The sequence below is a fragment of the Macrobrachium nipponense genome, chromosome 39 (genome assembly GCF_015104395.2).
Source record: "Macrobrachium nipponense isolate FS-2020 chromosome 39, ASM1510439v2, whole genome shotgun sequence".
Lineage (NCBI taxonomy): Eukaryota > Metazoa > Arthropoda > Malacostraca > Decapoda > Palaemonidae > Macrobrachium > Macrobrachium nipponense.
The window spans coordinates 50,178,488-50,194,644 of record NC_061099.1 but is presented as its reverse complement, the minus strand read 5'-3'; the positions used below and the strand labels follow the sequence as shown (position 1 = coordinate 50,194,644).

The window sequence follows — 16,157 nt, the reverse complement described above, 5'->3', positions numbered from 1 at the left end:
CGAAGGTTTCATCCTGTGTCAGGATGAAGCCTGCAATCTCTATGAAGAAGGCGCTTAGAGGTTTTGGTGAGTGGCTTCTTTTCAAAGGAAGAGAAAGGGAAGACGGTGTTCTCTTTCCCTCCTTATAAGCTAACTGGAAAACTAGGATTCTGGTATGATGATTCGAGAACCCTTGGGCCTCGTTCTTCCCTCCTCGGCAGACTCGGACTTCTCTTCACTGGTGGATTCCTCTCGACGCTCTGCCCTCATGTCTGCCAAGACGACATGGGGGATGAATGAGCTTGACCACCTGTTGAAGGGAATGTTCCGAGTCCTGGAGGTGTTTAACTTCCTAGACTGGTCTTTGGGCGTTTTGGCCAAGAAGACGCAGACCCCGGATTCCATTTCACCTGAGGATCTTATCAGTGTTCTCACGTGTATGGATAAGGCAGTGAGAGCTGGATCGAGTGAAGTAGCTTCCCTTTTCGGAGCGGGAGTAATCAAGAAAAGATCTGTTTACTGTTCGTTCCTGACGAAATCAGTATCTCATGCTCAGAGAGCCTCTCTCCTGTATTCTCAGCTCTCTCCTCAACTCTTCCCTAAGAAGATCATTCAGGATGTTTCTTGTGCCCTTTCAGCTAAGGCTATACACAGGACATGCTAGCCCAGTCTACCAGGAAGCCTCACTCTCTTTCCAGGCTAAAACCAAGAGAGAGACTCCAGTTAGGCAGGAGCCCTTTCGAGGAGTCCCTCCTGCCAGAGCTTCTTCCTCTAGAGGATCTAGACCGCTAAACGAGGGAAGACCTTCTCTAGATCCATCAGAGGGAAGAAGTAGGATTCAAGTTCTCCAGACATCAGTGGGTGCCAGACTTCTGAAGTTTGCCGACGTCTGGGCCCAGAAAGGGGCGGACAACTGGTCACTCTTGATTGTCCGCAAAGGCTACCTCATTCCCTTCTTATCAAGACCTCCGTTGACGACGACTCCGAGGGAGTTGGTAGCCAAGTACAAGGACCCCATCATGAATCAAGCCCTCTCTCTAGCAGTAGATCTTATGCTGGAGAAGGCGGCGATAGAACTAGTGAAAGATCCTCATTCTGCGGGTTTTTTACAACAGACTGTTCCTAGTTCCCAAGAGCTCAGGAGGATGGAGACCGGTTCTGGATGTAAGCGCCCTGAATGTCTTTGTAGAAAAAAGGAAGTTCGCCATGGAGACAACTTCTTCAGTGTTGGCGGCTCTTCGTCCAGGGGACTGGATGGTGTCCCTAGATCTTCAGGACGCTTACTTCCATGTGCCTATCCATCTTTCTTCACGAAAGTTTCTGAGATTCATGATGGGAGGGAAGATCTTCCAATTCAGGGCCTTGTGCTTCGGCCTTTCGACAGCCCCTCAAGTTTTCACGGGTTTGATGAAGAATGTAGCGCAGTGGCTACATTTGGAGGGAGTGAGGCTGTCTCTCTATCTAGACGATTGGCTGATCAGAGCAAGCTCACAAGAAAGATGTCTGGAGGACCTACAAAAGACACTTACCTTAGCAAGTTCGTTGGGGCTTCTGGTGAACTTCCAGAAGTCACAATTAATCCCCAGTCAAGAGCTGATATATCTGGGGATTCGGATGGTTTCTCCGGATTTTCGGGCATATCCGTCACCAGAGAGGATTGCTCGTTGCCGAGAGAAACTAACGACCTTCCTAGAGAAAGATGCATGCACAGCGAGGGAGTGGATGAGTCTGTTGGGGACACTTTCCTCGCTGGAGCAATTCGTTTCTCTAGGAAGGTTGCATCTCAGACCTCTCCAATTCTTCCTTTACCGGAATTGGAGGTGTCTCTCTCTAGACCTGGAATTCTCCTTCATGATATCAAAAGGAATCAAGAAGGACCTTCTATGGTGGGCAGATCCTCTCCGATTTGCAGAAGGTCTGTCTCTGTACATGCCAAACCCGAACCAAGTATTGTTTTCCGATGCGTCGGAGACGGGTTGGGGTGCGACCCTAGGGTCAAGAGAAGTGTCAGGCACCTGGGAGGGGGAACAGGTGTCCTGGCACATCAACAACAAAGAGTTGATGGCAGTGTGGTTGGCGTTAAAAGTCTTCGAGCCCCACGTCCGAAATGCTGTAGTTCAGGTCAACTCGGACAACACCACAGCCTTGGCTTACATAAGAAAGCAGGGGGGGACACACTCCCTCTCCCTGTACGAAACAGCGAAGGACTTGCTGTTGTGGTCTCAGGCAAGGAAGATCGTTCTCCTCACCAGGTTCGTACAGGGAGAAAGGAATGTCAGGGCCGATCTCCTGAGCAGGAGGAATCAAGTGCTCCCCTCGAAGTGGACTCTGCACTCAGAAGTTTGCCAGGACCTGTGGAGGTTATGGGGCAGACCTCATATCGACCTATTTGCGACAGCAAAGAACAAGAGAATAGACCTCTACTGCTCCCTGATCTCGGACCCAGGCGCATTGTCAGTCGATGCTTTCCTTCTAGACTGGAGAGGTCTGGACGTATGCTTTTCCTCCATTCAAGATTCTGAGTCAAACACTCAGAAAGTTTGCGGCCTCGGAAGCGACAAGGATGACGCTGGTAGCTCCATTCTGGCCGGCCCAAGATTGGTTCACAGAGGTAGGACATGGCTGGTGGACTTTCCAAGAGCTCTTCCACAAAGAGTAGATCTGCTCAGACAACCCCACTTCGACAGGTATCACAAAACCCTCCCCGCTCTCAATCTGACTGGCTTTCGACTGTCAAAAGTCTTGTCAGAGCGACGGGGTTTTCAACTAAGGCAGCGAAGGCTATCGCCTCAGCTAGAAGGCCCTCTACCCTTAGTGTCTACCAGTCGAAGTGGGACGTCTTTCGCCGTTGGTGCAGAAACCAGAAGCTTTCCTCTTCCAGTACCTCTGTGACCCAAATCGCAGATTTCCTGGTTTTTCTCAGGGAAAAATGCGGTCTTTGCAGTTTCGACCATCAAAAGGATATCGGAGCATGTTAGCAGCTGTGTTTAGGCACAGGAACTTAGATATCTCCAACAACAAAGATCTTACATGATCTGCTAAGATCTTTCGAAATAAAAAAAACTTTGCAAGAACCCTCATCTCAAATTCCGAGCTGGGAATCTGGGTGGGTCTTCGTTTCCTGAGGTCCTCGAAGTTCGAACCGCCCCAGTCATCTTCTTTCAAGGATCTACGAAGAAGGCTCTGTTTCTTTTTGGCTTTAGCATCTGCCAAGAGAGTTAGCGAGCTTCATGCTCTAGAAGGAAGGGTAGGTTTCAAAGGAGATTCCGTGATTTGTTTCCTTCCTTCCTTCTTTTCTAGCTAAGAACGAGAACCCCTCAAATCCTTGGCCAAGGAGTTTTGAGGTTCCAGGCTTAGCTCCCCTGGTAGGGGAAGAGCCGGAAAGAACTCTTTGCCCTGTGAGGACTTTAAGATACTACCTCCAACGGAAGAAGTCTCTTAAGGGCATTAAGGACAGACTTTGGTGCTCTGTAAAGGATCCCAGTAGACCATTGTCTAAAAATGCTGTCCTTCTTTATTAGAAGCCTCGTGAAGGAAGCACATTTGGCTTGTGGTGAGGATCAGTTCAAGCTTTTGAAAGTCAAGGCTCACGAGGTAAGAGCCATTGCTACGTCCTTGGCTTTCAACAAGAAATATGTCACTCCAGAATCTGATGAAAGCAACATTCTGGAGATGCAATTCAGTATTCGCGAACCACTACCTTAGAGACGTCAAGATTACTTACGATAAGTGCTTCGCGTTAGGCCCGTATGTATCGGCGGATTCGGTGCTGGGGCAGGGAGCTGAGCATATCCTTTGTAAATTTTTTCCCCTATTGTTTGTATTGTGTTTTTATGGTTGTTTGAAAGCGGATGCGGGTAGGCATCTCTTTCTATTCGTATTGCTAACATTAGAATGGTTAGGTGATCTGTTTGTGCTAGAGCTCCCTGCATTGGTAGTGGTCAAGGCTCTGTCATTTTAAGAGGGCGAATCCCCATTGACATGATCCGACTTGGATTCTACTGAGTAAGTGGATATCAAAATCCCTTCGGTAGACCCAAAGAGTCTTTTTTTCAGCTGTAGGTCACGCCCTCGCTGTAGCTCTTCAGGCTTTGCAGACTAATAGACAGTAACTATGAAGTCTTCAGCCTTATCAGGTAAGAAACCAAGGTTTTGTTAGTATCCTACACAGCTGTTGTTTCCCCCCTTTTTCCTTGTTAGCTCTGTCTCTTTCCCTCCACCAAGGGTGTCAACCAGCTAAGTATATATCTGGCAGGAAAGTTCATTGTACAAAAATGATATTTTTGTTATTTTTACAATAAAGTTTTGTACATACTTACCTGGCAGATATATACGATTGATGGCCCTCCCAGCCTCCCCTCAGGAGACAGGTGGAAGAGAAATTATGACTGGAAAGGGGGATTGGTTCATACACCTGCCACCCAGCGGCGGGTGGGGTAGATCACCTGACCTACCTGTCGCATTTGCCGCGAGTTTTGAATTCTGTCGTGACGTCAGAGACGTAAGCTAAGTATATATCTGCCAGGTAAGTATGTACAAAACTTTATTGTAAAATAACAATATCATTTTTCTTAGGATTTTTTATGATGTTCTGGCTTACAACGTTTTTCAGCTTACAACACATCTCAAGAATGAAACCCCCGTCGTAACCCGTGGACTGCCTGTAGTTGTTTTAACAGCATTCATTTTGTGTAGTCTCAATATTTATTGTATTTTGTCATCAAGAGGTAGATGATATAAGAGATTTTGTAAGGAAATGGAAAAATATACTGCTCATATTGTTCATTTGTTAACTCACATGTTTCAGTGCACACATAGGTGGTCATAAACAGAGCAATTGATTAAAAATACAAAGGTGTACTGGAGAGCAAGTTTAAGGACAGTCGAATTGCACCCCCCAACAATTGACAACTCGGTGGAGCTCATGGCCAGGTACATTTCGGGCAAGAGGAATGTAGTGACTGACAAGCTAAGTCGTCGGAGTCACATTCTAGGTACGGAGTGATTTCTGCATCAGGACATAGTGGACAGGCTATTCCATCAATGGGGAGACCCATGTTAGACCTCTTTGCTATGCGCTTTAACAGGAAACTAGAGGTCTATTGTTTGGAGGTCCCTGATTCTTTCGCTGTAGTGGACCCTTCAGCATCCTTGGGACAATCTAGAAGTGTACGCCTTCTCCCATTCTGCCTGATCCGTCATGTCCATAACAGAGTGATGGGTTCCAAGAATCCCAGGATGACCCAAATAGCACCCTTGTGGCCCCAAGCAGAGTAGTTCCCAGATCTTCTATCTTTTCTTTCAGTGGTGCCGTCTCCTGTGATTGGTGTCGTCGACAGGGTTTCTCTCCATTCGGAACTTCTGTTCAGCACATAGTGGACATTCTGAACTTTCTCAGGACAGAAAAATAACTTTTTGTCTATGATCAAAGGCTACAGGGCTGTCTTGGAATTAGTTCTACGTCTGAAAGACATGAACCTCTCTCATCCTGGGAGATCTCTTTGTTGTTCAGGAGCTTTGAGCAGTCTTGTTCACCTAGGGAACTGAAACTTCCTACATGGGACCTTACTCTAGTACTGAGTAGTCTCACTCGAGCTTCATTCAAACCCCTATGTCGTTTGTAAGACGGAGCTGACTTTGAAGACCGTTTTCCATCTGGCTTAGGCTTCCCTGAAAAGAGTTGGAGAGCTCCATTGTCTAGATTATGACAAAACACACCAGGGGTTGGGGGTCCATAACTTTGGAATTTGGCCCCAAATTCATGGCCAAGACTCGAAATCCCTCTGTCCACAATGGCAGATTTGCCTATTTTTTTTTTTTTCCATTCCTCACTTGAAGAAATTTGTTAACAATGATCCTCTAGAGTTACTGCTTTGTCATGTCAGAGCACTGCATTGTTATTTAAAAAGGACTTACCACCTAAGACCTAGGTTTCATAGACGTTTTGTTAGTACAGGCCGAGTCAAGAAAGAAATGTCCAAGAATACCATTTTATTTTGACTATGTGAGGTGATTAGGCAAATCTACTCCTCATCATCAAGTTTTGTCACCAATACTGCGCATGATATCAGAGGAATCAGTTCCTCCCTGGTATTTAAGAACATGTGTTCATAGGATTTTGAATGCTGGCTCCTTGCTGTAGCAAACCATGTTCACTTCCAACTACCCAAAGGATATTGCTCACAGATCCTTGGACACTTTTTTTCCTTGGGTCCAGTGGTGGCTGCCCAACAAGTTGTGTAGCTCATCCAATGCCCCTGGTGGAACAGTTTATATGTATCTTGCCTAAGATGATTGTGTGGAAGAGAGAATGTGTGAGATGACTGGCCTCTTTCTTTCCCTTTTTTCCTTTCATTCCTATGGGTGGATTGAAGAATGAACACATCATACGCTGAAACTGGCTTGATGCAGTTGATTGTCGACAGCAATGGCTAGTTGCAACACTTGTTTGTTGCTTGAACAGATATAGTCTCTTTGTCTTTCATGCATGTAATGAATATGAACACGTTACATTGTACTTACTCCCAGTTTTAGATACCCGTATATCTAACATCTCGAAGGCTTGGTTACAGTTCTTTAGAACACTTATTTTTAAGAAGAGTGGTCAGGTGTGCCGAACCTCCAGTTAGTTCAGGATTCTTATACCTCCCTCCAAGTTTGAGTCTATCCTAATGTTAAGACTGAATGTTTTATTTCACATATGAACAAATGACAAATTTGTAATTAATTTGTATTTTTCATAGCTAACACACCTGAGGTCTTAAGACTGACTGCCCACCTTTAGCCATTCCTCTTGTAATCCTGGATTGGAAGAAACTAAATGCGTCACAGGGTTTAAGAGTGGTCGCTGACCAGCTTCCAGATGCCACAGATTCGATGCTTATATAATTTTTTATTGTTTTTAACTGGTTTTCAGTTGGTGCCAGAAGATTTATCCAGGTTTGTTAGCTATGAAAAATAAAAATGAATAAAAAGATTTGTCATTGTTGACTTTTAGTGCCAGGTACTCTCAATGCAGACCTGGTATCCTCAGAGATTCGGACCTCTTTGTTTGTGCTGATCACATGGGAGGGGTGCGTTATTTGTGCTGGTGTGTCCTGAGTCCCCTGAAATTCTTTCTTAGACAAGGATATAAGGCAGCTGCTTGCTGTCCTTTTTCCATAAAAGCAGCCAGTGCTGTATCATCAAAATAAGGATATCACAGTTTCAAAAGAACAAACAAATGTGAAACGGCCTTGGTGGTAATTCAGGTTCTTTGCAGTAACCCTTCAGCCTCTGGCTGCAACACCTTACATTCCTTTTACTGTACCTACATTTATATTCTTTTTCTTCAATTCTACTTTCCCCCCCCTCTGCTAACAGTTATTTCATAGTGCAATTAAGAGGTTTTCCTCCTGTTACACCTTTCAAACCTTTTTATTGCCAATGTCATAGGTCCCAGGACATGGCCATTGGGTTAAATTTTATATTCCATTCCATTTCACACTCTTACCTGAACTTATTCTTACTGTAGATTTTTGGAAGGCTGTGCAAAAAATTTTTTCTCAAAAGGTTAATTACTATCAATTTAATATAAATTTATCTTTTAGTAGACAAAATATATAAATTGGAATATTTTAACAAAAAATAAAATTTTACTATAATTTTAAACCAAGATTAAGAATGGCACATTTGTCTTGTGGTAAATTTACAGAATTGCAAAATGATTTAATTCTATTTGTGTGACTGCTTCCCCAGTACCTATGATTGGCTGTTTTAAGAACAGTTGCTTTAGCTCACTGACACCGTAAATGGGGAATAGGTTTTGGTAAAGGATGCGGAATTAGTAGTTAGGCATGCTTTCCTGGGGGTGTGACTCAAGGTTCTTTTGTTTATACAGTGGAACCTCGGTTTTCGTGCATAATCCACTCCGAAACCTCCCATGAAGTCCTAAATGTACGAAAACCGAAATGATAATTCCCATAAGGAATAATGTAAATGCAATTAACACATTCCAGACCCCCAAAAATATTAACAAGAAATACATTTTATAGGGAATAAACAGTTTTACATACAGAAAACAATGAGAAATAAATATATACACGTAAGTGAATAAAGAAATGAATTATGAACATTTAACGTCTCTTACCTTTATGGAATACGCTTGTTGGCGTATAGAAGACGGAGAGAAGGGGAGGAGGAGGAGGTGAGGTTATTGTTTGGAAGGGGAATCCCCCTCCAGAAGGATTTCAGGTATCAAGGACCTGTCTGGGGTTACTTCTCCTCTTCATTTTTGACTGGTACTATCTAGGGTTACTGCCCATTGCCCATCTTTGGGTTTTACTGGCACTAGGACCAGCTTGAAAGTCACTGGACCCCTGTCGCACAACAACACTGTCCAGACACTTTTGTATCTGGCATCTTTAAAATTGCCTAAAGTGGAACACAGCATTGTCATTAAAGATGTTGGTATGCCCATTCACTTTCTGATTTTTTCAAACCAGCCTCTGCTGGCCTTAAATTCACTAACAGCAGAACTTGTAAGCATTTTCTTACCGTGATCAACATGCATCACTTTCTACCAGTTCTTTCTTAAATTCTATAGTGTTTCTTGCCATTTTAACAGAAGGGCTGCACTTGGAACTTTCTTTGGCCCCATGATGGCTTATTTAGCAGTGACACACAAATAAAAAAAACTCAAAAAAAGCTCAAAAACAAGAAACACAAAAGCAGATTGTGTCATGAGAGAACACGGGATGAATTGTTTGGGCGCTCGGTAAGGAGTCTAGTCATGTATGGGTCCGGTGAAGTAAGTGTTTCTAAGTTTATGAAATCTGAGGAAACGTATGAAACCCGAGACAAAATTTCATCTGAAAAAGTCTGCGAAAACCAGGGTGTACGGAAACCAAGGTTCCACTGTATAATAGAAAATCAGCACTGCTGTTTTATGCACAGAATATAAAAATTAATGTAGATTTGTATTTTCATGAAATGGAGATTGGTGAAACTTATATAAACCCAGTTTAAGGAGGAATTGGAGGGTATACAAATATAAATTATCACATGTTGCAAGACTATAAGATGTTTCTATTTCAGGGAGAACAAGGATGAAGGGAAAAAGGTCATTCGAATCAATGATACAAAGCTGATTGATACTGGTGGTGGGTTTTTCATTGAAGAAGAGGAAATTCCAGATGATGATATGATTGCTGCAGTAAGTATCATTCATGGCAAATAAAAAAAAGGAGTTTTAAAATAATTTATTTGTTTTATAGAGTTTAGTGAAGGTAGTAATTGTTTTCATAATTTTTGCTTTTACCCTTCCAATAAGATTAACATTAAATTTTAATCCTTTATTTTTGTTTTGAATGTATTTTGAAACATTATGAAAAATCAGTTATTTAACATCAAAATAGGACCAAAATTAATATCTTAGCGGGGAATAAATGATTTGAATAGTTATGAGGTATTTATTAAGGGTCAATTTATCATAGTTTTGTATGGTTTAGAATAATATATACTATATATGTACTGTTTCATCTTGTACTTTGGTTTTTTTTACCAATATTTATTCTAAGGAAATAGAGCTTTTTGTACATGGAACTTACCCAGCAGATATATACTTAGCTATAGACTCCGTCGTCCCCGACAGAAATTCGAATTTCGCGGCACACGCTGCAGGTAGTCAGGTGATCTACCGCCCCCTGCCGCTGGGTGGCAGGAATAGGAACGATTACCGTTCTAGAACCAGATTTTCTCTGTCGCGGTAGTGTCAACATACGTTGTTGCTACCTCCTGACTTGATTTTCGTTTTTTCATCGCCATCGACCTTCTGGACTGTCTTTTGCAGGGAAGTACTGGGTCTTTGGTTTGGCATACGCTTTTTACTAACTTTTTAATGAATTTGTTGGCTTCGAAATTTCGAAGAATATATTACGTGAAAACTCACCGAATTTTTCGGTAGACACTTATATTTTGCAATAAGTAAATATTGATTTTTTTTTTTTTTTTCACTAAGTACGTGTATAAGTGTTAGAACTTGATGAAGAAAAATAAAGATCTAACTTCCTACTTTAGGAAGTCAGAAAGCTTATAACTAGATACGCTTCCTTTAGAAAGAATGCTTTAAGAGCTCTACGTACTAACGAGCAGTTAGAGTATTGACAATTCTAGTAGTTGTTGCATCCTCATCACCTTCTTACTCCACAGAATCTACAAATTCTATAGTGCAAATTTGAAGATAAATGGATGGAGCTCAAAAGGCGAGCTCTAAAAAGGTAAGAAGTGAAATATAGTGTTTCCAGTGCAGTGGAGGGTGCGTCTGATCGGCTCCGTAGCGCTTCCAGGCCTAGACCTCTTCCAAACTCCCAGACCCAGTGGAGGAGGAAAGTCGACAGCCGCAGGAAGGTTAGGGAGAACCCCCACCGGTCAGGCGTCCCCTCGGTAGGTTCTGTAGAACGTCCCAGACTGCCAAGGATAGCCATTGATAAGGCATCCTAAAAAGTGCGTCTCTTCATCTTACATCCGAACAAGACGAAGAATGTATGTTTGGAGTGATCTAGCGCGTTCTCTGAAAACTAAGAGAACACTGAGCAAGAGCCAGCCGCCATGGCCAAGCCAGCGTTCCAGCAAGCTAGCGTGAGCTACGTTTCCTATAGCCAGCAGCGAGGCGCCCTGTTCCCAGCTAACAGACCTAATCGCGAGTCCGCGTTCCTACAATACCGCCAAACGCGAGCCGCGTTCTACGAAAATTTTTCTTGGCGCAAGGCGCTTCAAATAGACGAAGCGCCCAGCCTCTGGCGCCAAATTGCGCCAGTAAAAACAGAACGGCTTAGAGCAAGGAGCCTTCTTACAGTAGAAGTAGGCAATCAGAACGATCCTTCCATTGAACGTTTCCGGGCAAGAGGCTCTTTCTAAAAGGGGTCTAGTAGGCGCTCGGAACTGTCAGGGCGCACGGGACCTTCCACGCAAGCGGAACGTTCCAGGAGCGAGTCTCCTTTCTAGCGTGCGGAACATTCCAGGCGCGCGGAACATTCCAGGCGCTAGGTGCAAGGATCCAGGCGCCAGAATATCCTTTCTCTATCTGCCTCGGCAGGGAAAGAAGGTAGTAGAGTATCTGCTGTATGAGAATAATAAGCACATACCGTAGTTACTTCTTTACTGAGCAACTCAATTACCAGTATCCTTCCAGGAATTTCCTAGGAAGGACTACGCTTAAAGGGATTGTTAAACAACACCTACTTAGCTTCTAGATTTATCGAAGTCTTGTTTCGCTTAGATAGCATTATAAGAACTTCCTGAAGTTCGATAATAATGTTATAAGATTCCTTTATTAAATGGAGTAGCTGGCAACTCTGGAAGAGTAAGGCCAGTCGGCTAACGAGACTGCTACGCTTAGGACCTTGTTAGACACAACGTAGTATCATGTTGGTGTCGGTCATGAGGGGGCGGCGGTAACATGTCTCTCTCCTGCGGGATGGAATGAATAACCGTGTCTCTACCCCATCAAAATGTGGTTTTAGCCTCGGATTGAGGGGATAGTTAAGCAAACATAAATAAAATATTGTCTGCCCTTTGCTAAGAAGCTTTCAATAAGAAAGATATTACATTTCATGCTGTTTACCCGTAGGTAACATTTTTAAAGGATTCTAACGCAGCGAAACTATATTGTATAATGCTCTCATGCTTACGAAAGCATGGCTTATTAGAGTACATGCTTAGTGAGAAGATGAATGTAGTAGAGAATTCACTTTAAGACTACGGTATGGTCAAGTCTTATGCACACACCGACGTTAACTACAGAATTCCTAGTATCCTTACAAAGGTTTCCTAGTTAATGCTGTTTACCACAATGTGACAGTATTATAAAGGATTCTAATACGGCAGCGCGCGATATATATAATTCTCTCATCCTTTCGAGAAACGCACACAACCTTTTTTAAATTCGGATATTGCTCAAGAGAAGTTGGGTGATCGGATGGGAAACATTCTCTTAGTGGCAGAAGTGTTTCCCTGAATGGACTATACTACTATAATAAAAGTATTTCCCACTAAGAACGGAATTAACATGTGAAGGATTGTCGGGTACCATAAAGGCATAGATGTTATGGCACATACCTAAAAAAGAACTAGAAGGAAGCGCCAGCCTGGCGCAAATTGCGCCAGAAGCACCATCCAAGATATTTTCTCGTTTTAGCGAGTTATTAACCTAAGAGTCCAGTAGCCTCTCGGACAGCTGGCCTCGGTAACGGTAAGATTCGTTCCTGATTTCGTTACCCATTTAATCGAAAAGGTGGGGTTCGCTTACAAGGAATGATGAAATGATTTATTTTAATCACTTAGGCCAATTCCACGACTCTCTCATATCGCAAAGAGCATCGAGAATCTCTTTTTTCGCCCCGGTTCGCGTTAACAAAAGAGAACCTATTTGGGAACAGACACGGAACGTAACGATCCTTAAGAGTTCGATGCAAGATTTTGCATGTCCATGAGAACCTTCTCGATCGAAGATAATAACTGTTAACGTATGTCTAACATTTATTGAAAAGAGTTGTGAGAACCTGCGGAAGTCTTCTTCATAGATCTCTTTGTAAGGTAGAAGACGAAACAGGCTTCCTTTTAGACTGCTTCTTTTTCCTCGAACCAAGAGAGGTAGCAATATAAGACATCTTTAAATTTAAAGAAGGGGAATAAACTTTAGCCTTTTTTCCCCTAGTTATAAATTCTAACAGATATTAAGATAATTGGGCGTCAAAGGAAGAGAGGAGTATGCCTCATTTTGGCCTTAGAGAGGTTGGATTCACAGAAGTCACGTTCTTCTCACACAGCATGTTTCGTAAGGCTTTTCCGCAAAGTATCTGGATATTCTATCAGAATCTATTATAAATAGACCTATAAAACCTCTCCACTCTGAGTCTGTCCGCGTGCAGACTGACCAGAAGTGGACATGAATGAGAGGTTTTTTCAAGGTCAAATGACAATAGTCATGGCTAAGACATAGAATCGCTGCAGATCGTGCTAGATGGAATGAGGAAAACTGTCCTCTTCCGATACCTCTGGTGAACACATAGCGAGGTTTTTTCTTCACTTTCAGAGGGAAGAATCACCTATGTATATTATCTGCTATCAAAGAACGCAGTAAAGGCCATACTCTGTCTCTACAAAGGGAATTAGAGATAACAGAGGATTAAGATCTTCGGGATCTTATACGAGTACCGCAATACGACAAGAGTAGGATATCATGTACTTCGAAATGGGATTTTTTTTTGTGGGCCACAGATTCCGTGTTCCGACAAAATGGAACTGCTCCTCATCAAACTTCTTTGAGGAAGTTTATGAAGGAATTCTTTGTTTCTCTTAGCCCTAAACGACAAGAAGACAAGTGAATTTTTTGTGCATTGGAATCTCGCATCAAGATTCAATGGAGACTCGGCAATGGGTTCTTGCCAGCATAGTATGTCTGGCAAAAGAAATAAATAACCTCTATTCCTGACGCAACCGCTTTCAGATAGAAGTTTAGTTGCCCAGGCAGGGTACTTACATTTTCATCTACAGAAGAAGAGATGGTTTAAACGTTTGCCTACGAGTCTTCGGGGTGCGATGAGGGCTCAAAATGCTTTCCAGAAGGTATTCAGAAGGATACAATAAGAGCTAGAAATCAGGGTTCCGCCCAATTTCAGCTCAGAGTCTCCTTCGACTTCCAGACTCCTTCCCTTCCTTCGGGCAAGGATAGGGAAGATTCTGCAACGAGGAACCTCATCAACATGTAAGAAGAGATCTCGTTAGCAAAAGAAGTGTTCACGAAGGATTCCTCCTCGGAGGAAGACTCTTCTCTCTCGTATTGTTAGATATCCTGTCGTCTACTGGGTGTAGCTGACTAAAATCACCTCCCCTTGCCAGGGGCCAAAAGCTCAAAGGGGAAGAATTTCTTCCACCATTCTCCAGTCTCCTGATAAACTATGTGGTTGTTCAGGACTCTCGGACAATGTAGCGCCAGCCAGTGCCAAATGCCAATACAGGCGAAAAAAACGCCAGAGGCGGACAGTTCCAAGGAACTCTGTCATGGTCGATACTGAGAAGGAGCGGGCCTCCAACCTGGCGCAAATGCGCCAGAGGCGAACAAATCGGACAGATATAGTGTCGATGTGGACATCGTCAGACAGCCCTAGAGACTCTTCCAAGCTCGAAGCTCCAGCAAGTGTGGAGGAGCCAAGCCAGGCGCGAGGCGCCAGCCAGGCTCTAGGAGCCAGCCAGGCTATAGGAGCCAGCCAGGCTTCTAGGAGCCAGCCAGGCTCTAGGAGCCAGCCAGGCTCTAGGAGCCAGCCAGGCTCTAGGAGCCAGCAGGCTCTAGGAGCCAGCCAGGCTCTAGAAAGCCAGCCAGGCGCCATCCAGGTGCCAGGCTCCTTCAAGGCTAGGTCCTTCAAGGCTAGGCTCCAGTCAGGATTGAGGATCCATCCAGACTCAAGGCTCCTTCCAGTAAAGAGAAACCTAAAGCTCTGTCATGTAAAGAGGGCTAGTCCCCATTGATATGATACAGGTAAGGCCCCTTCTGCCATGTAAGTGGGTCAGCCCCCATTGGCACGATCCGAGAAGGCTCTGTCGTGTAAGCGGGCTAGCCCCCATTGGACATGATCCAGAAGGGTTTGTCAGTCATAGGTCCCTACCTCGCTGAAAACTCTTGAGGCATGCAGACTCATAGACAGTAATCATGAAGTCTCTGCCAGGGCTCCAGGTGCCTTCCAGGCGCAAGGCACCAGCCAGACGCAAGGCTCCAGCCAGGTGCGAGGCGTAGCCAGGAAGGAGGAGCCAATCAGGCACAGCCAGGCGCGAGGCGCCAGCCAGGAGCAAGGCGCCATCTAGGCGCGAGGCTTCAGGCCAGGCTCTAGGCGCCATTCAGGCGCAAGGCTCCAGCCAGGCGCGAGGTGCTAGACAGGCGCTAGGCGCCTGCCAAGCGCTAGCCAGGCTCCAGGCTTCACCCAGAAGAGATCTATATCAAAGAACGCCCTGGCCTTCTTTGAGACATTGTGATCTCCTAAGCACTTGATAAGTGCATTGATGATTCCTTCAAACAGCTGAGAATTAAAAGCGCATGAAGTGCGAGCTTTTCCGAATTCTTGTTCTTTTCCCTAACAATATGTCATAAGGACATATTAGCTGTCACATACAGGAGATGCAACTCTGTGTTGACTTCCCATTATCCGAAGGATGTCAAGATAACCTTCGAGGGATCCTTCTCTCTTGGTTTGATACGTGTCTGCGGATACATTGCTGGGATAGGGAGCAGATACTGATCCTTAACTAGTGAGTTAAATTTTTATTTAACGTCGTGTTTTTTTCTTTGGGTTGTTTGAAAGGAGTTTGGAGATAACTCTTTTCAACTTAAGCACTAACCCTCGTGTTAGGATCAGGTGATCGGGATCGGTGTTGTGCTCCTTAATTATGCCACTAGGCATAGGCATATTGTCATGTAAGAGGCTCTGTCGAGTAAATGGATAAGACCCCATCGACAGACCCACAAGAACTCTTAGCCATAGGTCACATCCTCGCTGAGGCTTTTGAGGCGAAGCAGATTCCTAGGCATTAGCCATGGAGGCTTCCGCCTGATCAAGTAGGACCAAGGTTTTATTTATTTATTACCTAACAACGTATGTTGTTTACCTGTCTATTCAGTAAATAGTTGTCTCTTTCCCACCACCAGGGTGTCAATCAGCTAAGTATATATCTGCTGGGTAAGTTCCATGTACAGAAATGATATTGTTAAGATACAATAAAGTTTTGTACATACTTACCTGGCAGATATATACGATTGATGGACCACCCACCCAACCTCCCCTCAGGAGACAGGTGGAAGAGAAAATCTGGTTCTAGAACGGTAATCGTTCCTATTCCTGCCACCCAGCGGCAGGGGCGGTAGATCACCTGACCTACCTGCAGCGTGTGCCGCGAAATTCGAATTTCTGTTGGGGACGACGGAGTCTATAGCTAAGTATATATCTGCCGGGTAAGTATGTACAAAACTTTATTGTATCTTAACAAATCATATTTGTTTTCCCTGACTTCAATTCTCATAATTAAACTGTTCAGTTATAAAGTGATGCCAAAATCAGTATCCTATCATAAATACTAATTGTAAACTAATGCTTAAAAGGAAAAACGTGCTAAATACAAACCTTGTTAGCAAGAAGATAAATGTGTTAAAC

General features: G+C 43.8%; 1 protein-coding gene across 1 annotated transcript in view; it reads left to right on the top strand.

Annotated features, from left to right (window-relative positions):
- The window catches only part of LOC135210458 (DNA repair protein complementing XP-A cells homolog), a 158,474-nt gene that overhangs the window by 73,324 nt on the left and 68,993 nt on the right, over positions 1 to 16,157 (top strand). Inside the window, exons 9-10 of the mRNA XM_064243353.1 lie at positions 6,896 to 6,918; positions 9,055 to 9,172. Of these exons, the coding sequence (XP_064099423.1) occupies positions 6,896 to 6,918; positions 9,055 to 9,172 (141 nt within the window). The remainder of the gene's footprint in view (positions 1 to 6,895; positions 6,919 to 9,054; positions 9,173 to 16,157) is intronic.